Source organism: Colletotrichum orchidophilum (genome assembly GCF_001831195.1).
Source record: "Colletotrichum orchidophilum strain IMI 309357 chromosome Unknown Scaffold_130.1, whole genome shotgun sequence".
Lineage (NCBI taxonomy): Eukaryota > Fungi > Ascomycota > Sordariomycetes > Glomerellales > Glomerellaceae > Colletotrichum > Colletotrichum orchidophilum.
Genome location: NW_019173086.1, coordinates 53,127 through 76,042, shown reverse-complemented (window position 1 = coordinate 76,042; position 22,916 = coordinate 53,127). Strand labels below are relative to the sequence as shown.

At 54.9% G+C, this 22,916-nt stretch overlaps 8 protein-coding genes across 8 annotated transcripts; 2 read left to right on the top strand and 6 right to left on the bottom strand.

Annotated features, from left to right (window-relative positions):
• Positions 1–306: 306 nt before the first annotated feature.
• On the bottom strand, positions 307–2,143 carry CORC01_11670 (WD domain-containing protein; the record flags this gene model as incomplete). The annotated part of the gene is made up of 2 exons (XM_022623292.1): positions 307–922; positions 993–2,143. The coding sequence occupies 2 exons, from the start codon at positions 2,141–2,143 to the stop codon at positions 307–309; spliced, it is 1,767 nt and encodes a 588-aa protein (XP_022470199.1).
• Positions 2,144–3,100: 957 nt separating this feature from the next.
• Positions 3,101–4,645, top strand: CORC01_11669 (endonuclease/Exonuclease/phosphatase; the record flags this gene model as incomplete). The annotated part of the gene is made up of 1 exon (XM_022623291.1): positions 3,101–4,645. The coding sequence occupies one exon, from the start codon at positions 3,101–3,103 to the stop codon at positions 4,643–4,645; it is 1,545 nt and encodes a 514-aa protein (XP_022470198.1).
• A 271-nt stretch (positions 4,646–4,916) lies between these two features.
• CORC01_11668 (uncharacterized protein) lies at positions 4,917–7,143 on the bottom strand (the record flags this gene model as incomplete). The annotated part of the gene is made up of 4 exons (XM_022623290.1): positions 4,917–5,651; positions 5,703–5,737; positions 5,810–6,438; positions 6,734–7,143. The coding sequence occupies 4 exons, from the start codon at positions 7,141–7,143 to the stop codon at positions 4,917–4,919; spliced, it is 1,809 nt and encodes a 602-aa protein (XP_022470197.1).
• Positions 7,144–8,325: 1,182 nt separating this feature from the next.
• CORC01_11667 (FKBP-type peptidyl-prolyl cis-trans isomerase) lies at positions 8,326–9,971 on the bottom strand (the record flags this gene model as incomplete). Its single annotated transcript, XM_022623289.1, has 4 exons — positions 8,326–8,531; positions 8,588–9,221; positions 9,278–9,757; positions 9,885–9,971. 4 exons carry the CDS (start codon positions 9,969–9,971, stop codon positions 8,326–8,328), a joined length of 1,407 nt encoding a protein of 468 aa, XP_022470196.1.
• Positions 9,972–10,781: 810 nt separating this feature from the next.
• On the bottom strand, positions 10,782–11,624 carry CORC01_11666 (ThiJ/PfpI family protein; the record flags this gene model as incomplete). The annotated part of the gene is made up of 2 exons (XM_022623288.1): positions 10,782–10,984; positions 11,069–11,624. 2 exons carry the CDS (start codon positions 11,622–11,624, stop codon positions 10,782–10,784), a joined length of 759 nt encoding a protein of 252 aa, XP_022470195.1.
• Positions 11,625–12,978: 1,354 nt separating this feature from the next.
• Positions 12,979–15,123, bottom strand: CORC01_11665 (uncharacterized protein; the record flags this gene model as incomplete). Its single annotated transcript, XM_022623287.1, has 3 exons — positions 12,979–14,126; positions 14,225–14,450; positions 14,563–15,123. 3 exons carry the CDS (start codon positions 15,121–15,123, stop codon positions 12,979–12,981), a joined length of 1,935 nt encoding a protein of 644 aa, XP_022470194.1.
• A 337-nt stretch (positions 15,124–15,460) lies between these two features.
• Positions 15,461–15,691, bottom strand: CORC01_11664 (uncharacterized protein; the record flags this gene model as incomplete). The annotated part of the gene is made up of 1 exon (XM_022623286.1): positions 15,461–15,691. A coding segment is annotated over one exon (231 nt), but the record flags the coding sequence as incomplete, so codon positions are not given.
• A 3,076-nt stretch (positions 15,692–18,767) lies between these two features.
• CORC01_11663 (uncharacterized protein) lies at positions 18,768–19,565 on the top strand (the record flags this gene model as incomplete). The annotated part of the gene is made up of 3 exons (XM_022623285.1): positions 18,768–18,796; positions 18,874–19,117; positions 19,416–19,565. 3 exons carry the CDS (start codon positions 18,768–18,770, stop codon positions 19,563–19,565), a joined length of 423 nt encoding a protein of 140 aa, XP_022470192.1.
• Positions 19,566–22,916: the final 3,351 nt, after the last annotated feature.

Genomic DNA, 22,916 nt, shown 5'->3' with positions numbered 1-22,916 from the left:
TTTGGGGGGTGGGGGGGGTATGGCAGGGGGTTGCAATGTCGGAGTTCCGACATGTTGGCAAAGCGCATTTGGTTTTACGAAATGGCAAAAAACAACATTTTGCACAAAGATGTTTGCTGTGGTTTGATGCTTAGCAACGAATTTCGCCCGCGCGGAGGGTTCAAGTGGATGTTGTCCATCTGTCTTGGTATCATTTTCAGGTCATCAGCTTCACATACGATGACTCTGACTAATTCTCTCTCCCTCTCTCTCTTTTTCTCTCGCTCCCTTGCGGTAAATCTCGCTTTCCCTGTATGACGTCTCTCATCATACGCCAGCCATGTCAACGTCTTCTTCCTGCTTTATCGGCGGTTCTGTGCCGTTAACATTCGCGTTGTCTTCCACCCCGGCCTTGCTAGTCGCGTAACCATTCATCAGTGCATCCGCCGCATTCGTTTCGGTGGTTGTGGCAGCAGCCTCGGTGCCAACCTCCCCATCGCCCAACGCCCTCTTGAAGATCCGTATCCGTCCGTCCTGCCCCGCCGAAACCATGACGTCCCCATGGACGTCGACCCAAAAACATACGCTCGCTCCCTTGCCTCCTCCCCGGTGATCCTTCTTGTGCGCGGGGATGCGCTGGACAACCTCCTTGGTGACGACGTCCCACAGCACAATCTCGCCGTCTTCGCTGGCCGACGCGATGAAGGCGCCCTCGCCGGGGACGAGACCGAAGCAGCCGCCAATGGCGAAGCGATTGTTCGCATGGCCCTGGTACGTCTTCTTGACGGAGCCGGCGACGTAGTCCCAGAGGCGGATGCTATTGTCGAGGTTGAAGGCGAGGACGAAGCGGCCGTTGGGCGCAAAGCAGACGGATGTCACGGCCGGGTTGTCTTCGTGGACTAGAGTGCGGAGGCACTGGCCTGTGTAGGTATCCCATATGCGGCTGTCATTGATTTCAGTAAAAGGTTGTTTCGAAAGAAGGGGTTGGGGTCGGGTGTAGTTAGTTGACTTACATGAGACCGTCGGTGGAGCAGCTCACGACCAACGTGCCGTCGCAGCAAAAGTCGATGCCGCTGACTGGGTCGCTATGTGCAGGTAAACTACGCATCAAACGACCCGCCCGCACATCCCAGAGAAAGACGGCCTCGTCGTACGATCCCGAGGCGAGGATGTTCCCCCTTGGCGAGAAGGCTAGGCACATGACGTAGTTGTGATGTCCCCGTAGCGGCGGCATGGGACGAGCCGAGGGCGCCGCGTCGTCCTTGGCCATGTGGCCCACGCCCTTGGCGGTGACCTTTGGCCGACCCGTCACCCGGTCCCAGAGGCGGATGGACTTGTCGTCGGACCCAGTCGCCAGACTCTCGCTGTTGGGGCTCCACGCCACGCAGCTCACGCCCGCCATGTGGCCCACCAGCGTATCCATGTGCTCGCCCGTGGCCGCGTCCCACGTCTTGACAGTCCCGTCGGCCGAGGCGCTCGCGATCCACCGCCCGTCGGGCGATATCCGTACCTGCGAGACGGGGCTGCCCACGTGTCCGCTCAGCACCCTCTCCTCCTCGTACCGCGGCCTCACGGGGCCCTTCTTCACGGGACCGGGTGTCACGGGCGTCGTTACGGTCGCGCCGGTATCGGCGCCGCCGTTGGTCGAGGAGAGCCGTAGCCTGCGATCAACGGCGCCCGAGAGACTGCGTGGCGAGCTCCCGGCCGATGTAGACGCAGGCGACCGTGATCCCGCGCGGGAGTCGTCATCGTCGTCGTCGTCGTCGTCGCTGCGCGAGCGTGAAGGCGAGGCGGTGGCCGACCTGGGTGTGCGCGATCGCGACCGCGACCTCGAATGCGAACGCGACCGGGATTGAGAGTGTGAGGAGCGGGAGTAGTATGCCGCTTCGTTGAGCTCGTCCTCACTAGGAGACCTGCTAGGCGTCATGCTAGGACGGCCGCGGTTGGTCGAAAGGCGGCGGGATGTGCTCGAGCGCTTCTTCGTTCTCGTCGTCGAAGACGTCTTTGCGGCTGCGGCCGCAATGGTGGTGACGGTGGTGTCGTTGAGCTCATCTGGTGAGCTTGATCGCGGTGTCGCGGATGTGCTGTGTGCGACGACTTTGCGACGTTTTGGAGGGGGTTCGGGGAGAGGCGTCGCTGCTGCTGAGGAGCCGAGATCTGACATTTTTGTGTGATGTTTGGGCTAGGAGATCTAAAGGTGAGACGGGTCGCTGATTCCTGCTACCTACGTCTGTGAAGACTGGCAGTTCATTCTTTGGCGGGCGGTGGAGGCAGGATCAATGAGGAAATAAATGGCAAGGCTGAGTGAACGGTACCTCCCTTGAGGCGAAAAAGAATGATCAGCAACTTTTGGCAAAGAAGCAGGGGTGCTTGACTGACGTTCAGCGGTCATCTTTCAGCCTCGTTCCCGCCGCACCGGTCGCTCTGGGGTCTTGCTCCTGCCTAAGCTGCCTTAAGGTAACCCTCATGGTGGGTGGAACCGCTAAGATAAGAGCGAGGTGACGCTAACGACATTCCGCTGCTGGCATCAACGTACCGATTGGCCAATGGCGATATATATGGGTCTACGGCCCCGGAGCTGGAAATAGGTGGGTACCTTCCGTCAACGATCCCCGGCCGGCGGGCAAACGCAAGCGGGAGCGATTCAATTCAGGAAGGGAATCCGAAAAAAACCAAACCCAACGTCACCGAGAGTCCAAGCGTCCGTCGTAGCGATCTTCCATCCCCTCTCGCGAGAACCCCGCGATCCGACCTCACCAAGACGATAATGCGACTTGGCTTTCACCTTTTCGAATGCCATAGCACCAGCCGAGTTGCCATTGCGAAAATTCAGCGTTTGAATTCCCGCTCTCACACTCCAATTCAGAAGTTCCGGCGCACTCACCTCCAAGTACCTATGATATACTAGCTTGCCTCCGTCTTACACGCGTTGAATGGTGATTTGCTCCAGGATCTTCGCCCAATCTAATCCATCTTCTTCATTGCTTCTTTTCACATGCTCCCCAGCGGTTCTTTCCCTTCATTCCATCATACCCCCTCTTCTTAATCCATCATCACCAGCGTTTTCTCGTCTTCCTCTTCAAAATATTGCAAGCAAACAACCACCACCGAATCCCATAAAATGGACGACCCTCTCCCAACAGAGCTCCGCCTCCTGACCCTCAACTGCTGGGGCCTGAAATACATCTCCAAGCTCCGCCCGGAGCGCCTCTCTGAAATCGGTCGCCGCATCGCCACCTCCCCGGACCCGCCGCACGTCGTCGCACTCCAAGAGTGCTGGGTCACCGCCGACTACGATGCCATCCGCGCCGAGACCGCCGCCATCTTGCCCCACGGCAAGTTCTACTACTCGGGCCCCTTTGGCGGCGGCCTCGCCATCCTCTCCCGCTGGCCCATCGAGGAGAGCTCCATGCTCCAGTACCCGCTCAACGGCAGGCCGACCGCCTTCTGGAGGGGCGACTGGTACGTCGGTAAGGGAATCGCCTGCGCGCGCATCCGCATCCGCCTCGCGGACCCCGGGGCCGCCACATCCGGAGGCGGCGGCGGCGGCAGAGACCACGTCCTGAGCATCTTCAACACGCACACCCACGCCCCCTACACCGAGAACCAGCCCGGCGACACCTACATCGCCCACCGCCTCGCCCAGTCATGGGAGATGTCCAAACTCCTCCGTGGTGCCACAGAGCGCGGCCACCTCGCTCTCGCTATGGGCGACTTCAACATGCGGCCCTGCTCCCTCCAGCACAGGATCATCACCGCCCACGCTCCCGTCCGCGACGTCTGGCGAGCCCTCCACCCGGACTCATCCCTTGGCGCCGCGGACGACCCCTTGGAGAAGGCGCGCGGCAGACCAGTCCCCTCGGTAGACTTCAACCTAAAGGAGAACGGCGCCACGTCGGACCTCGTCTACAACACCTGGCGCTGGTCCAAGGAACAGCAGAAGAAACTAGGCGAGGGCAAAGACCCCACCGTGATCCCGCCAGATACCCCCGACAGAAAGGGCAAGCGCCTGGACTACATCTTCTTCGGCAGCAGCTCGCCGCCCTCCCGAGACAGTGACCATGGCAGCGGCAGTGGCGGCTGGGTCGTCCGTAGCGCAAAGGTCGGCATGGTTGAGCCGCATCCCACGTTGGGCTGCTCTCTGAGCGACCACTTCGCCGTCGAGGCAACGCTAGCATACCAGAACTCCCACCACCAAGGCTTCAATACAGCGGGATACGATGCCAGCCTCGACGAGACATCCTACCTCCAGGACGCTTCAGCCAGCTCCCATCGTGACTCCTTCATGTCCGAGAATACCCCCGTTTCCGAGGGTTCGGGTCTTCCTATGCCAGTCTACGATGAGATTCTCGCTGTGACCCGTGAGTACATCCACCGGGAGGAAAATCAACGGCGCTGGCGGGGGAGACACTTCTTCGCATGGTTTGCCGTGTTGATAGCGTGCCTTATAGCTGTGTGGTTCAGCCCACACACTTTTGTCGCCTTCATTCTCATGCTCCTGAGCAGTCTCGGGCTTGTTGCCGGTGTCGTTGACGGCCTCATGTCACTTCTCTTCTTCAATACAGAACTCAGGGCCCTGAAGGAGTTTGAGTGGGAAATCACAAATGCCAAAACGATGGCGCGTGAAGCTGTCCAAGGAGAGGGAAAAAGGAGAGAAAAATCATGAGGATCTGGTAATGAAGGCAGTTTTGCGATGTGCTGAGCCCGAGGTTGCCATAGCCGATGATGCGTCCACCACATGCTACACACGGCAGGAGGGAAGTCAATACAGAGTGAACAATAATGTCTATTCATACTTGACGTGCCCCTTTCCTTCCAATGGTGGTGCAATACACCTTCTGCGTGCAACCAGCCCAAGCCCTCATCAGTAGCTCCTTCATCTTCGCATCTCCGCCGAGAGTCACACCCTCGATTCACCACCTATTTCTCACCCACACTCAAGGGTTTGCAGGGTAGACTGGTTCCACAGCCCGACGATTGACCAGGTCTCTGCGTCGCCATGAATATCCCAGAAAGGCCGTCTGCTTTCTCATCTGAAGGACTTCGTCCTTTATCCAAGGATCCCGGAGCAATTTGTCTCTCGGACGCTTGCATTCTTTTCGCCCGACTCTTCTGACGTACCATTTCAAAAAGGTCTTTTCGGTGTCTTCTAGAAACGCATGGTCATCAATATCGAGATCAAACCGTTTCAATTTTGACGAGTCGTAAGGTTTGGAGATAAACTCAGTCGCTAGACTCTTCACGTTGCTTTCAAAATCGTACTGCACAAACCTGAGATGGAGTTCGTTCAGGCTCTCCGACCCTTCCCCGATTTCGTAATCCAATGAATCAGACCAGTCGCTGATCGGCTCGTCTTCTTCGAAATAGTGAGAGTCGGCGTGGCTTTGAATGTGTGGGACCCACTCCGGTCGACTGGAACGTATTGCTTCCCATGGAACTCCTCGAAACCACGGGTGCGCCTTGATTTCAGACGCATCGTTGTTGAAAACATATTGCCGTGGTCCATTCTGGTATCCCTGAAGCTTTTCCCAAGTTCGTCGAGCATCTTGGGTTCGATACTCGGGTGACGAGAGACGACCCTCCTTATCACGAAGCAAGTCTTTGATTAAATGCCGGCACAGTCTCGAGACCGGAGGCCCATCGACAGGAAAGACCAATCTTTTTCGAAATTCCTGCTCTACAGATTAGCAAAATATTCCATGGAAGGTCCTGTTCAAACTTACGAGGATGTTCTGTTTGGTATAGTGACGACCCTTCTCTGAGAGAAATGGCGTATGCCCATAAAGGCATTCGTATAGGATGATTCCAATGCTCCACTAGTCACATCTACCATCATATTTCTCTCCCATCACTACTTCTGGAGCCATGTACTGGCTTGTACCAACGACTGAGCGGGCGAAGGATCGGCGCGTCTCTGCGGTTCGCCAGCCAAGCAGCTTGTCGACTTTCACAATTTCGTCTGCGTTTGTTTTGACAACACTGAACGGGCTTTCAAGTCCATTAAACTTGGTTTGGAGCAGTTCTGACGGAGGATAGTGCTTTGATGACCCCTCCCGAGACGATCGTCGCGTCGCCTGTCCACCATTACGGGCAACTTTTTGATCTTCGCGATCTCCGTCTAACGTAACATCTGTCAGGGTGAGGATCGACTGTCGCTGCCATTTATAGTAAGAGGTGTCATGGGACCAATGGTCGTCAAAAGCCAGTCCAAAATCCGAAATCTTCAAGTGGCCATCAGCACCGATGAGGAAATTGTCTGGTTTAACGTCTCGGTGAATGCATCCGAGTCTGTGGGCTTCTTCCACGCAGAGTATCATTTCGGCGATATAGAACCGAGTCCTTGACTCGGTCAAGATGTTTTCGCGAATCAGCAGACCAAGGAAGTCACCTCCGGGCATGTAATCCATTAGGAGGTAGAGATTGGCTGGATCTTGGAAACTGGATATCAGAGGCACGATCCTGGTCCCGGTTAGCACAGCGAAACAGCAATGCCCAGCAGATCAGGAAGGACGCTTCATACCATTCTGAATTCTCAGAGGCCGCCAAGAAGTCCCTCTCAGCTCGCAAGTGTCCTTCTTGGCAGCTTCGAATCATGTCTGACTTCCGAATGACCTTCATAGCATATACCTGTCGTCGGCACCGGTCCCACACAAGCTTGACAACTCCAAAGCTCCCTTTCCCGAGGATTTGCAGAGTCTCTAAGTTCTCCAAGTCTGATCCTCGATTCAGCCCAGCGTCAGACGTTGTTGACTACGCAATTCTGCAGCTGTGGGTCTTGGCGTTTCTTTGCTCGCGGAGGAAATTGGTCTCCATTGCAAAGACGTGCCTCCAGTAAAATTCTCTGTCGATCGGGCTGAGGTAACTTCCGTGTCGGTCCATGTTGCGTTGGTGTTCGGCAAGGCGTTGTTCGCGAGGTGTCGGACGATTACTCAGGGCTTCCTCAAAGTATATCTCTAGGAAGATTCTGGCTGCCGCCGCCTTTTCTACTGTCCGAATCCTCTGCCTGTCAGAGGTTTGGCTCCAATCCGGCTGTCCCCAAGGTGTAGCTTGGGACGCCGAGGGAAGCTCGCGAACTAGTTCAGGTGACTTATTTACAGTGGGCGGGCCGAGTGGGTGGTTCGTGATCTGCTGGGCGATTGGGTATCGTAGAGGGCGGGAGTGCATTGGCTTGTTGGTGGGCTTCCTAATATCCATGAATCTGTTGATGAATCTTCTGGTTCTGGTGGACTTAGCACTGCCCGAGGACTGTAAGTCTGCTTTGTGTAAGCTGGTGATGCTCTGCCCATCAGGTACGTCTTTAAGTACCTTGATGATAATTTCTCCGATAATTTCTCCCCTTAAACAGATGTGTTAATGGAGTGGCCTGACGTCGAGGGCGAGGATTCCAAAGAGTGTGTTGTGCCTGGCCGTCGACTTCCGGACCGAGGTCCGTTGGAAGTGTGTGATTGGCGTCTGTGGCTGTTGCTACAGGGGTTGGGTTTGAACGTGCGACGATATTGCTGCGGGCAACTTGATGATGCATGATGCTTGGTATTAATGGACGAACTAATGGGAGAGGTGATGAGACCTGCTGGTATAACGACTTGTGATTAACGCGGAGTCCAAAAGAGAGGCGGACAAGTAGTCCGGCTACGGTGGTGTTTGGCCTGTTGGCTAGTCGTCTGGGAATGTAGGCAACCTCGAAACGAAATAATGGATGGATATCCTCTACCCAATGGTTGAGCAAGGACTTGCCAAAAGCAAGAGTGGTTATCCAGGCAGGTGAGTTTCCCGACAGCCACCGGCAAGGTAGGTAGGCTACTGGTTGAACCTGCCCTAATATCCCACAACGCTGTGAGGAAGGGCCAGGCACAATCTATCACGCGACGGCGTACGCTCGCTTGTATATTCAAGGTAAGAAGTAAGGAGACTTTGTTTTTTCATGAAGGAGACCAGAGCTAAGTACAGACCGACCGGAAGAAAACCATCCATGTCCGGTGAGAGAAAATTTCCTACATCAACAGAAAACTCTTTTGTGATACGCCAACTTATGCAGTGTAAGTCCTCGCCTCGTCATCCCATCAAACACATTCTGCTTCTCGCATCCACAAGGGACTGCGGATTTTCGCAGATAGCCACAGGTCGGAGACTATCCATTGCGGCACGGCGTATTTCGCGACTCAGCGAATTATATCGCCGTCACACATCATTACGAGGGAAGGTCGGCGTCTGGAACGCCGGAGCCTAGCAGGTGCACGCCATCTTTCGTGGCATGCTCGCCGGGCAAACAGTATAGAATACAGTGGGAGGCATCCTGAATCGGCGGCTCGCCACCAAACGGGGTCGTGCTAGTGAGCAAACAAGCGTTTACTTGATCTCGAGGAGCTTGACGTCGAAGGTCAGGGTGCTCTTGGCAGGGATGCCAGGCAGGCTCTTGTTGCCGTAGGCGAGGTTGGCGGGGATTGTGAGACGACGCTCACCGCCGATGGCCATGCCGATGACACCGATGTCCCAGCCCTTGATGACCTGGCCCTTGCCGGCCTTGAAGGTGAAAGGCTTGCCCTTCTTATTGGCTACGAACAGAGTTAGCGAGCTGTCCAGAAAACTTGCATCTGAAATCAGCGCTTACCATCGAAGACCTTGCCGTCATCAAGCTTGCCAATGTAGCGGACACCGACGGTGTCACCGTTCTTGACAGTGCGGCCAGTGCCAGGCTTGCGGTCGTCAACGGTCACACCCTGGACGATCTTGACACCGCCGGCCTGCTTCGCCTTCTCAGCGGAGCCGGTAGGGCCCTGCTCGAGGTTCTTGGCGAACTGAACCTTCTTGTCGGACTTGGGGGTGGTCTTCTCCTCGGCGGCGACGGCCTCACCCTTGTTGTTCTTGAGCTTCTTCTTGTCCTTCTTGGAGAGCTTGGTCTCGTCATCGGCCTTGATGAGATCGTCGAGGCTCTCGGCGGCGCGCTTCTTGCCCTTCTTGCTGGTCTCAACCAGCTTGGGGGCCTCCTCCTCGTCGGTGTCGACCTCCATGACGCGCGGGTCGTCAGTGTCGTCAAGCTCGTCGCTGTCCTCATCGGGCAGGCCGTACTCGAGCTCGTCGGGGGACAGGTCGTACTCGTCGTCATCCTCGTCCTCGTCGGATCCCTCCTCCTCATCGTCGTCGATGACGTAGTTACCAGTGAGGTGGACAGTGTGGGTACCAGAAACAACGAAGAAAACCTTCTCACCCTCCTGGACGGTGATGTCAAGCGGCTGCTGGTAGTTCTGCGCAGTGGGTTAGCGATGGGGTTTTCAAGCTCGCACGGTCTCTTGCAACTTACGCGCTCGGTGTCGAGAGTGCAGATGACGAAGTTCTCGAGGTCAAGACCCTCGTCATCCTCGTCGTCGCTGTCCTCCTCCTCATCATCCTCATCGTCGTCAGAGGCCTTGCCCTTGCCCTTCTTGCTGGACTTGCCGTTGGGCTTGGCATCGTCCATCTCCTCGTCGGACTCCTCCTTGCCGACAGCCTCGATCAGCTTCTTCAGAGCCTCAGCCTGCTTCTGCTTCTTGGACTTGGAGGGATCGCTGGGACCTCCGTTGGGCTCGTCATCGTCATCAGACGACTCGTCGTCGTCGCCATTGGCGTCAATGAGAGACTGGAGGTAGTCCTCATCAATCTCGTCGTCCTCACCAGCCTCAAGGTCGTCACCGAAGCGCTGCTTGACAAGGCGCAGGGTAGAGCGGGGGACAGCGGGAATGTTGCCATCGGCATCGGCCTCGGGAGCCTCAGAGGGATCAATGGCGGCCATGGTAATGCGGAACTGGGAATTCCAAGGTCAGTAACTGTGAATAAGCAAGAGTGCGTCCGGCCAGCGCAAGCTCCGACTTGGCCGGAGCCTGCGCTCAGGTGCACACAGGCAAAGAAACAAAGCACAGAGATACACTTACAGTGGCAGGGAAGTCGGGGTTGGCGGGGATGAGGACATCGCCAGGGGGGATCTCGAGCCCGTAAAGAGCGACAGGAAGCTGGGCCATTTTGCTGATTGTGAAGGCGGTATGTGAATGGGACTAGTAAAAGTTGGTGCTCTTGCACTCGATGATATCCTTCAGGAGGTCAAAAATCAAAGACCGTAATTCTTGAAGGGTTTGGTTGGGTATGGAGAGACTGGGAGGAGAAAGAAGATGGGGTGGGATCAAGTGTGAGTGGGAGGGTTGTACAGAAAAGTCGAGGTTCGTGAAGAGCTTTTGCCTGAAATTTTTTTTCACTCGACGACCAGACGGAACTTTTTTTTTCTTGATCTCGACCCCACCGCTGGCGGCGCTAGTGTTGCCTTATCCTGTCTTATCGGTCTTATCGCACCATGGCAACCAAGGCGCAACGGCAGGGAAGGAGCGTCTGGGGAAGGAGCTGCAATGGACCCTTGCCCAAGAATGCCGAAAAGGAATGGTTCACCGGCGGTTTGGTGAACAGCGAGGATCCTCCACTCGTACACCGCCTTCTGACTGGACTCCATACTGATGCGGTTGATGGAGACTTGGTGCTGCCTTCTCCGTATCGCCTTACTTGCACCATTAGATTTGAGATTCATCACATATTCCGATGAGATTGTAATGGTTATTTGCTTGAGTGGCACGACTCAATTGACTTGAGCGGATTCCATGTCTCAACATTACATAGGTTATTGCATAGGTAGATGATATTCTTCTTCAAAGCCCTTTATTCCCCGCTCATAAGTGCATACATAATCTAACCTTAGGGTAGATCAGCTTTTGTCACTGTTCAATATGAAAACATTGATACCCCACTCTCACCCTTAGCTTACATCAAGTGTTTATCCTCTTCAACTACTTGCCCGGCTTCATGAACCAACCCTTGACAATCTGCCACACAAGCCCCAAAGCAAAAATAGTCTGCCCCTGCTCGTACGTCTGGCTCCTCTCGCCAACCTCTGCCATCCGGCACGCAATCTCGACAATGGGCGCCGGGAAGTGCTTCTCACTGCTCCGGGCGTACGCCGCCACGAGATCGTTTCCGTTCGTGATGCCCCCTATGGTAGTACCACGTTAACCACCGACATGTCGTTTCATCAGAGCCATGGGAAAATCAGTAAGAAGGGACAGGGAAAGCATACCACAGCTCCAAAAGTTACCATCCTGATACCATCGATACTCATCACCCACAAATCTCGCACCCGGGAACTGCTTCCTCAAGACACCCTGCAACCCTCTGGGCCCGCAAACCGTTCTCCCCTCCAAAAGCCCCGCGGCACCGCATAAGAACGCGCCCGTACAAACGCTCAACACGTCCGTACGCTTCCCCTCAGCATGGGCCCTCAAGAATCGTAGCGTATCCTCGTCCCAGCTCGCCGCGGGATCCGGTCCGGGGACAAGCAGGATATCCAGCATCCCCGGCTGAACTTCCGAGTGCGACATGTCGTGCGTGGGCTGTATCTTGATGCCCGCCGTCAGAAGGAGCAGTTGTAGATCTGGGCTGCCGCTGGCCTTTGTCGAGATGTAAAATATTTCCATGCTGGGCGCCAGCTCCGGGATGTGCTTGGGTATCATGGGCAGACCACCTAGGTACTCTTTCGACATCATGCCAAAGACGTCTATACAGGCCATGTCGAGGAGCTGGCACTCGGACGGGACAAAGACGCCGATCTTGATCACCTTGGTGGTGTTTGCCATTTTTCCTTCTTCTTCTGGTCTGGCTCTCGTAGCGGCTGTCGTGAAATCTACGAGGTTGATTCAGGCAATACCTGGATGGGTGATGAATGATGGTAAGCGGTGATGTTATCCTGAAGTACTAGAAGCTGGAGTTGGCGCGGCCGTCCCGTTAACATGGTCAAACTATCAAGATTCAGGCAATACATCTTTATACCCGAGCAACAAGCCCGACCTGCCCCCGTCCCGTGCTCCAACACCAGAGATGCCGTCTTCCACTCCGCGGCCCGGGAGCAAGTCGGCACCTTCAAAAGATTCATTGCGCCACCAGGAGGGAGACGTTGGACCGCCGGTGGCTGTAGCTAGGGCAGCTGATTGGGGCTGCTCTCTTAACTTCCGAAGGACTTCGGGGTTCTGGCGGCTCGCCCTCAGCGGCGCTGATCAGTCAGACGGGTGGCCATTGCCAGCCGATTTGAGCACATCACTCATACATCGCTGCCTCAATTGGAGTCATCCAGACCATAACTGATCGGACCAGTCCTAGCGCAGCTGGTCACGGAACATGTTCCTGGCGGTTCCCGTCTGAACACGCGTTAGAAATGAGCACATTTCAACATGGAGCAATATGTGCAAACAGTAAGCACGGCCTGAACCTCAAGACACATCACTGGAGGCACATTTGCAAGTCATGTATAATTCACATCAATTTTATCGTGGTAACGTTCTTCCTGTTGACCACACCGTCCAATCCACGTCTTAGCGTCAATTGCCATGATCATGAATCGTTCTATGTACACACAAGATTAAATATTATAGGACCCGTCCAAATTAATGGGCTCCGGGATTCTGTTGCGTCGGCCTCCCATCTTTGTTCTTTGGAGCCCATTGTCAGCTGTTCCTGCTGGGCCTGTCCCGTTCCCAGCGGATGCAGTCATCTTTCGTCACCATCCCGGCATCTTCCTACCGCTGGTGGGTGTGATTCGTCATGCTGGCGTGGATATGTCCGACTCCTTCGTTTCCACTGCTTCTTCCATATAAGCGAATGCACTTGGACGGCTCTCTCGCTCGTCAAGTTCCTGCGTATTGCTCCCAGAACTCCGGTTTGAGGCCCCATGAATCCCCGAAATCTCTAGAATGCCGATACCATGCCATGCCATGCATATCAAGAATGCCCTCATCTATTTACACGTGAGGCTCCTGGGAGCCCCAACTTCTTCAAACACGTAATCGAGTTAAAAACCGCCGCTTGGTGGGTCTTCCTGAAATTGGGCTGTGAGTCGAATCGAAGGTAATAATGGTAGCCGTCAATGCCTCCGTGAGGAGGATGAGGTCCTGTCGAAGAGTAGATAAAAGATAACATCGAAGGAAACAATTGTCATTATGCGATTTCGTCTGCCGTGAGGGATTTCGCTCTTTGCCGGGTGACCTTTTTGCTGACGGAATAGACCAGATCCAGCGTCCAGAAGTGGCACAATTGCGCCTGGGCGCAGGGAATGGCACCGTAAATAGGAGCGACCAGCGGAACCATTGCGTAGTCAATGAAGTTCTTCTTGACGTTGCGGTAAGAGAAGTTCATGCCATCAGACAGTCCGGCCTCGGACATCTCGCGCTGGCGGGACTTGACGCAGATGCGGTGGAAGCTCTCATACAAAAAGAGGTAAAGAGCAATTTCCATGAAACCAAAAGTGCGCAAAATGTTGCAAACATCGAAAATCCAGCTGAGGTGCGCCACTTCCTTGTTGCCCTCCGTGACCCACACATAAAGAGTGGAGGAGATGACGTAGATGGTCATCTGAAGGGGGAGGAAATGCGCCTCGAAGAGACGGTGGAATAGGTAAACGATACGTTCCCAATTAGGAGACTGCAATGTGTCGTGGGTCACGTCCGAGAAAACACCACTCTCTCTGGGCTGTTCGGGGTCCCGGTGGTCCAGCTGCGTCTCGGGGACGTACATGTCCGAGGCATCGCCCATGGAGTTGTGCAGCGGACGGAAAGCCCGAGAAGTGTGCTTTCTTTCCTGCCAGAGCTCGACTACCTTTCGGAGAGCATATCCCGAATCAAGAGCACCCCACATGTGTCTCATTGCCTGCTTGTAACGAGCCTGCATGTCCGAGTAGATACCGCGAAGACCCTTTGCGCCATTGCCACAGACGTTGCTCTGGCTGACAGGGCTGACAACGGTTCTGACGGTTAAATTGCCGTTGAGCGCGAAGAAGCACTTGAGGTACATGTGCAAATCTTCTCCGATGGCCTCATTGTCGCAGTCCCAGCCGCCGACGCGGTCAACAAGCTCCAAAGGCACAGAGTAGACGGAGGTGGGAGGCGCAATCGAAGATCCAGAGTACAGTCCCGACATACCACCAGCACCCCAGAGGATGTCGGCAACACGAACAATGGCGGGGACACTGTGGGCGTTACGGTCGAAGATGATTGGAGCCGCATACATGGTTGTCTTTGCTGTTTCGGGGTAGGCCAGGTGCATGGTAGTCAGCAAGGCGAAGAAGTTGGCTGAGAGGTGGCTGTCGGCTGTACACCCCACGTTTCTGTCAGCGAATCATCCTGCGTGCACTGAATTCGGAAACATTGACTGCGGCAGATTCTCAGAATCTGACATGCGCACGTACCGTCGAGACCCGTAATGATCACATCCTTGCGGGTGGTCATTGAATATTTTTGGCTCAATTTGCGGGCAGCCCAAGCCACGTTGCTTCCCTTGCCAGCGGACTCTCCTGGAATGTCGGACGGATGAATAGTATAGTCGATGCTGCGGAACTTCTTGACGAACTCTTGAATGAGAGTCATAGCCTTGAGTTCAACGTTGGGCTCGCGTTGTTCCATTCCCATGTAGACCTGGGGGCGAGTGTCAGCATTTGCACGCGTATCAATCAAGAAAGCAGTCGCGAGGGTGGTGGTCAAGAACCAGTGGGATCGTGCGGCGAAGCGGGTGTCGAAAAGTACTCACATCGTAGCAGCTGCGAGCTTGAGGGTGAGAGGCCAGCACCTCAAGAGTCTCCTTCAGCGTATCCATCTCCTCCTTGTAGTTGGGAACGATAATAGCGTGAATGACGCGGTCGGGTTCGCCGTCACCGTCGGTATAGATTTCGGGCTCCGTGTCGCCAGCCTCGCTGCTGGTTGCAGAACCACCGTGGGAGGACGTCAGAGTCTCCGAGCTGGACAAAGATGTCGAGGAGCCACGGCGACGGTGAGAGAGCCTGTAATCTCTCAATGTTTTGTTGCGAGCGATCTTCTTCACCTGGCGGGTCATGTCAAAGACAGCCCAGCAGCATCGGAGGGGGAACGCGAAGACGAGGACGTGGATAAACAAGCAGTAGTAGGCGTAAATTTCAGTCCAAATGCCGGCGCCCTTGGTAGTCGAGGTTGAAGAGCTTAGGCTGTCCTGATGCAAGTAGTTATGTGCCGAAGCAGCTGATTCCTTTGAGATAACCCAGTAACTCAGACCCAACAAGCCCAGCATGGCCAAGCCGCCGACACGGCGCGAGGCCCAGGCGAAAATCGATGACATGGTGACGACCGAGGATGGAGCTTCAGTGAGGCGCGTTGCCAGCGATGGGAAGTTCAACGGAAGAGCGACAGTTGCGGAAGGTCGACGACGGAAGACGACGTTTTCTGGCTGTCGAAGCAAGCAGCCGATAAGAGACTTGGAGGAATGTGCGAAGCCTGACTGGGGGTTTTGCTCGAGGGAGAGCGAGACCAACAACCGCAGACGGCAAGTGGAAGAGGGAGAGAGGAATGGGGAGGGAAGTAGGGCGGAGGACGAGAACCAGGAACCTCTGTGCCGAAATTGCTTATGGTACCCGTAGAATTGGTGCCCTACGTGGTCTCTCGCTCTCTCACAGTCTCTAGAGGGTTGGGGGTGGATGAGGAGGAGAGCAGGTGGCAGGCAGGAGGAAGGGGGGAAGGGGGGAGAAGGAGTAAAGAAGGGTGAGATTGTGAAGAATTAGAGTGCGTCTTGTCGGATGATATTCACGAGGAGGATAGCGACTAATAGATACGGGACGGACAGAGGAAGAGAGAAGGAGGGAAGAAGTGCAAGGTAGAGAGTGTGGATAATTTCTTTGGATAGGGCCTTGGAGGAGGAGGAGGAGGAGCAGAAGGAGGTGGTGGTGGTGGTGGTGGTGGACACGGGTACAGTAAGGTCGGGTCTGCTAGGTAAGCTAAGGTAGTAAGATCCAGTCAAGTGTCCTGCGTGTGGTACAGACAGGCAATGTAAGGTCGGTAAGGTAGACGAGGGGGGCGGAGAGAAAGGGGGCGCGCTGGTTTCTGAGGTGCCCTGCTCTGGACGCTCTACTGTGTACTCTCTCTTTCCCTTCTAGATGGGACGTGGGGATGAAAAAGGGTTGCAGGTACTTGTGTCGGCCCGGCGCCACAGCCTGATTCTGGTGTGGACGATCAGCTCCTGGATGTACCGATCTTCTCTGTCCTCCAGCTATCTCTGCCTTGTTTTGATCATCTGGACAACGGCACCCAAGTATCAGCACAGCACCAACTTGAACCGCCTCAGAGTCTACCTGGGCATAAGGGAGGTGCTCGCCGCCTGCAAGATGAGGTGGGAAGACGTGCAGCTTGCAAATTCGTTGAACTTGGGCGTTGGACTGGACATTGGGGGGTGGTGGCAGCCTCTGGATTGGCGAGACGACGAGCTGGGGGGTTCCTAGTTAGCACCCGGTGGTGGCAGCCTTAACAGACCGGGGTTGACTAAGGTACCTTGATCCGGAGAGGTGCAGCAGATTGTGGTGGTGAAGAGGCGAGGCAATGAAAGAAAGAGAGAAGCAAAAAACACAGAGAGAGAGGGTCGACATGGTTCCAGTGTGCCAGAAGCCAGGCTAGGCCGACTCTGACTGTAAATCTGGATCATGATTGGCCAGTCGAGTAAGAAAAGATCACCTTTGATTGGCCTAGGTGGTAGGGGCCTGGGGTATGCTGTGCTGAGGCTAGTGCATCTTGCCCGCGCACATCGCATCTAGTGGGCTGCCTCTGCGCCTGCTTCACTCCCATCATCTGCCTCGATAATTGCTTTAGCGCAGACAGGGACGTGGGTCCATTAAGGGAGCATGGGTGGCACGGATATACGGACAAGGTCTGGTTGCCTTGGGAATTTTCTGCGCTTGTACTGAATCGCCCGGTGGGAAATGAGCAGTAAGAAATTACCGAGTAAGCAGTGAATCGCGAGCACTGTGTACAGCCAGCAGGTAGCCGTGTGGGTCTCTTTCTTCCCCTGGGCCTAAGATGACCAATCGACAACTGACGTTCGTTCGTTTCGCTTCGTGACAGCTTCTCTTGCCGATTGCGATGGCGATTCTAGGGAAAACACTGCCATGCCATTTCCACATGACGTTCAGATGGGACAAGAAAATCTTAAAGCCTGCGAGCTTGGCCCTCATTCCCAGTATGACCGCAATTAATGGACAACTCTTGACAATCGAAATGCAGAGCGTAGGAACCCCTTCAGATAGATTGGCTAGGCCAGCTTATTGTGACAATCGAAGCGTATTCGTGGACAGAGCTCGTCGGGCAATGCACAGCCGCACTTGGCGGATGGCTTCACTCAAGCTCGATTCGAACTTTCTTTGTGTTGTGTCCTCCCTGGATTTGTATTCGTAGACTTGATGTCTCTGTCTTGGTTGATATTCTTCTCTGATGCCCAGCCCCAATGCCGAGAGTCTCGTCTAGTCTCGTCTTGTCTCGTCTCTCTTGATTATCCACATCGCTAGCAGTCAACATTCAGAAGCAAAACAGAGCAGTCGCAGAGATACAATGGCTAGGACGTAATTTCACTGTGACCCGTACAGTGCGCGCTTCTGATGCAGCAATGCCAAGTTCATAGGCAAAAGACTGCCTGCTGCCTGTGTCTTTTTCCACGCTAGGGACGCTGGAGGCGCTAAGGTGCCGTGGAGTCGCTCCTCCCGCTCTGACGGGCTGGCTCGCCCAAACGGGATATTTGAAAAATACCTCCCCGCTAACAATTTTCAAAAGCTCGATCCGGGGGCGTCACAGTGCAGTCCAGGTCCACCTTGTGTGCTTTTACCGCCAGCTCTCCACCGCGGAACCAAGCCAAGCCTGAGGCAGGGGACCTATACCAGGTAAGGTACGTACTCGGTACGAATACAGCCAACAATACAAGGTGGGAGGCACTCGACATCCGATGCTGGAGCCCGCGGACACACTACGGCGCTCCCGCGATGACAGAGCCTCAGAGGGCACCACGGCACGCAGGCGGCAGGATTAATAACTCATCAACAATGGAGACTGAAGCCGGACCCGCGGACCCGGACCTCCAGAATCCCCATTCCATTCAAACCCTGCAAAAATATACAAACAAATGAGGTCCAAAGCTCGACAGCCCATAATTGTTTCTGAGCTGATGGCACTGGTGGATGGGATGGTGTAGAATCCGGCCGGGAATAACAAAACAAAGTACCTACTCGGGCACTCGGGCTTCTGTGGGCTCGTGTAGGAAGATTAGTTTTGTGCCAGGTTGTGAAGCTTAGCCATCCTTAGTGGAAGCCGCTCAGGGGGCGGTGTAGTAAGCAGTCGAAGCTTAACCTCACAACCGACCGTGGGGCTGCTTCTTTCCTCACCTTAGTACGGATATCAAGGCTGGCACTCAGTCTTCTCACGCCTTCCCCAGCCGCTAAGCGCCTGCTTAGTTGATACCACAAAGACTAGGCAGGTTTGAATAAACACACATGAAGCGGGTGGCCGCTGAGGCAGCGGGCAGCGGAAGCTACCCGCGTCTCTTCCGAACAAGGACGAGATACTCCAAAGTGATGATTGCATCTCGGCCGTCGGATACTTCAGTTTTATCGACATGTTGTGCCTTGAATTGTGTCCCAATCAACCACGTCCATTCAACAAGTCATCCAGCAATTTTTCCTGTCTCTCTACCGCTATCCGGCAGATACTTTGACATACATCATACTTGTGCGAGGTAACTGCTATGTTTGTGACTACCTACAGCATCGAGGTCTTATCAGCTGTCTTCGGTGCAAGGCGCGCGACGACGACCGAGCCACGACCATTCTCTCGAGCAGTTTGTATCACAAGCTCAGAGCTACTGCGATTCAAGCTACACTGAAGCTCAAGATACTCGATACCTTCCAAACCCCAAAGCCCGAAGCCACTAGTCCTTTCTTAATTCAGTTACAAATGACGCCTATCGCTCCCACCCTTCAACAGTGCGTTGATCCTCCGGCTAAGGAAACATGTCGAGTATTCTTGGAAGCATTTACTGCAACTACACGCGTTTGCCAAGTCGGCGCGCCAAGGATGCCGCCTCTTGTGCCACAAGGCCACGGAACAAAGACGGTGTCCAAGGTCACCCGTCGCTGCTGGACCTATACTATGCCTGCGTGCGAGGACGAATCGAAATACATGGCGGGCAGATGCTGCTGACGGTACCACGCTATCTCAGCGTCACAGACGATGCTTCAGGTCTGGGACATTTACAACTGCGGCGCTGCAGGACGCTTCTAGCTGCCGGGGACACATGCAAAGTGGTACGTAGGCGTGTTAAGCGGAGCAAATCGTGGCTCAGTCTGAGAGCGCGCGCACACCTTTTGATCAAGTCGCGACACCGTCTACCTGAAGTCTCGCCGTAGTCATTGGCTCGTTCATGAGTGCTTCTCCAACCCCAGCTCTCACAAGAGGTGCCGAAGCTTTAGCCGTCATCAGGTAGTGTGTCGACTGGGGCTTCCAGCGTGGCAGCCGTGGCTGCCGTCGTCATCCATCACGGCTATGCTGAGGGATTGTCCTCATAGGGCGATGAGACGGTACCGTAGAGAGACGAAGTCATAGGTAGCGAGAGAAGAGGACGAGGACGATGACGAGCAAAACACCTCGGCGGCACCGCAGGCGAGATTAGTCACGGCATGGACATCGGGACTGCAAGGCAGCATGCCTGCCAAATGTCATCTCATGGCATTCATTTTCGACCAGACCTTTTGACCCTGCAGGGTTCGCATCAACGATTGCACGCTGCTTGGAACTAGCCCGCGGTCGAGGCCCCGCGGACGATTTTCTTGGTCGTCCCACCATCGCCAAACCTTCACTTGGTGCCATCCTGCGCTGAATCTGACACTGTCCCTCCGATCCAATCCAGTCACAGTGCGGCCCTCCCGCTCGCTCACAGTCGGACTGGCGAGCCGACCTAGGGTCTCATGGCGTGCTGGGATAGCGTTGCTGCGAATTGATGGGATGCTGAGACACGACCTTTCTCCAATTTTTCTTTTCCCTCGGCCTCCTCTGCTTGGCCGCTTTGCAGAGTCGCAACGGCCGAACTAAAGAAACCGAAAATTTGAAGCCCCAATCAGCAGACGAAAATCAGGTCCAGGTGCTCTGGCCAGGTCTCTACCAGGGCCCAAGGGTTCCAAAACTGGTTCAGCAGTGACGGGTGACGGCAGCCGGGGCGGGAAATTTCGACCTGCATCCCGTTGACTTGGATGCCCTGTTCACACTGTCCGATATCGACATGTGCTCGACAAGTGCATATCGCCACCAAGCCATCTCACCAGTCTCACTCACGCTCAGACACCTAGCTGTTGGTGTTGGTCAATGCAGGTTCGGCGTGGCATCGCGAGCCGCATCAACATCATCGAATCAACGCCTTAGGCTTCTAGCGCATCTCACCAGTCCCGTGCTCACCGCATTCAAGCCATCTTGATATGCTTGTGCTGTCGATGGGATCTAGCGCTTTCCATAAACGCTTGATGAGGAATGGCAGCGAACTTGCGAAGAGACGTGAGGTCAGACGAGCAACATGCAGGTAGTAGTAGGTAGGGCCTGCCATAGAGAAGTATCCGCATACTTTGTTCGTATGGGACACGAGAACATCAACTACGACAGACGGCTCACCTTGGGACGGAGTGGCGTCGACTGGGCTGCCATCCTTGTACGGATAGCTGATGGTGCTGATTCCTCCCGAGCAGATACAGGCCGCGAGATGTTTGAGAGAAAAGCTACCGCTGGCTCTTCGTTCGCTTCAGGCTAATTCTTGTATCTTTCTCTCGAAGGGTTGCACCAGCCGCGTTCTGCAATTACATGATCCCAGGCGAGAGCTTGCTTCTTCCGTAAGGAACAATGCGGGATGCTGGTCCGAGGAGCATCGGGTTTGGGCTTTGGTCGCCTATACGATGGGCCAGCGCATCGATTACTTCGTAATTCACGCATATGCCGGGCGCAATTGCTGCTTCAGCTTAATTCCGAGAGTGGCAGAAACGTTCCAACCACGGCATTTGGAGAAGCTGTCCAGCGGCCGACATAAGCACACCTAGGGAGGGTTTCCCTATTCTGCAGACCTCGATCATGGCAGTCAGCAGCGGACAGAACAAACGACGTAGGCTAGGTAGTTGCCATGATGAGAAAAGTCAATAACAAGCAGAAGACCGAAGGACTAACAGTATAGGGGCTTGCCTGATGTGGTGGGGTGGGCAACCACTTGGCGGGCCGGCGTTTGAGATTGAATGTTTCTGATGCTCCGAATCTGACTGGCCGACTGGATCAGCAAGGCAAGGAATGGAGTTCCAAGTCTCCTGCCCAGCCAACCGGCCGCGTCAACAGGAAAATGGTCCGGTCACGGTAACCAACATGGTTTTGTGTCCAGTCTTCAGGCTTTCCTGGGGGGGATCGGAGCGCCTCCTCGAACACCGTCTCGCCTCGAAGCTCGCCGTTGACCCCCATCAACGCCGGCCAGCCCCTGGCTTGCTGAGGTATGGCGGAACCAAGCTCGACTCGCGGGTCCGCACCCGCGGATCGCCATAACCACCACACGCAGAGACGGACGGCGAGAAGTCGGAGAAGAGGAGCCAATGGAGGAACGGAGACGACCAAGTAACGGAGCTACACCATCACACATTATAACCCCACAATCGACGATTCAACTGTGCCGCCGTTCAACGATTTGCTTGATGGAACTTGGCTATATCCATCACTCATCACGATTGTGTTTAATCACAATTTTGCTGTATTTTCCTGCCTTGACTGTCCTTTTCCTGCAGGTATATTCAGTCGCTGAACTCTGCTGGCCTAATTTCCTCACTAGGCCGCGACCAGCATGGAGTTGAAATTAAGGTTGAGAAAATTGATCGCGGCAGAAGTGCCTCGGTCGTCCAGCATGAGTTGAGACATCGATGCGTGTCTGGTACGGCTGAGGCATCGGAAGCCACGAATCTCTACTAAGAATCAGCATACGATTACTCCCGCAAGCCTCAAAGACCGAATTGGTGAAATCTTTGCTCCTCTCGGAAACCTTGTTCCTCTCCGGTGTACACTACCTAACCCACGCATAGTCGACGGGCTGCCCTTGAGACACCGAATCCATGGACCAATGTGGCACTCAGACTCGTCCGGTCACAAGTGGCATGTCTCAACATGTTGCGATTCAGAAGTTCGCCCCATAATGTTCATGTACGTACTACATAGGCATCTGCCCTTTACCCGCCGGGCCCGTTTTGTCGACCGACGGGGTCCTGTTATACTCCAAGGCGGGAAACAACTTTGAAACAAGCTCTGCGAGACAGTCGAGATGGTCATACTTTTCCCACACAGGGCAGGGTGAAGGTTGCAGGACAGCGTGCGTGGCTTCAAGCAAGCAAGAACGGTTGATGGGGTGTTAGGGGACTATTATGCCGAAATGGATTCCTGCAGTGATTTGCTGCACTCATGTTCTCCTTGGTTTCTCGAAGCACGTGGGCGAACGACTGAGATGTGTCAGTATGCGATCCCCGCTGTCGCGCTGTCGAGGACTACTTGCCTACCAAGCCATTATGCGCTCGCATCCTCCTTTGCCAACACGACCTGCAGGTTTCTGGTACATTGTTGCCGTGAGCTATGAAACGGCCTGCCCCAGACGCCAAAAGCCAAACACTCCCCAATCCGAGATATTACATCCCCGATGACCCCGACAGCCGGATGGATCGACCAACCAGTCACCTTTTGGGACTGACATGTCGCATCAACGGATCCGGCGTGAGATCTTCGGCTGCCCTGTGCATTGCTCCCCAGCCAACGCGTCACTTCTACTTCGGCGCGGCGGGCTTCGCTCACCGTCCGGGTCTATGCCGAATCGGATTCTTCTTGGCGACCGGCGCGGTGACGTGAATGTCCGATCGACAGCCGTTCCTTCGACTTTCCCCGGGCCGCCCCCACCCCCAAAACATTTCCTAAGTCCGACGTCAAACACTCAATCACACACCACTCGCGGTTAAACGATGAATGTTTCACTTTGTCCACAATGACTATTGGGCTGACGATATCAATCTCTGCGATGGCGTTGTCGCACTTCGTGGGCTATGAAAGTGC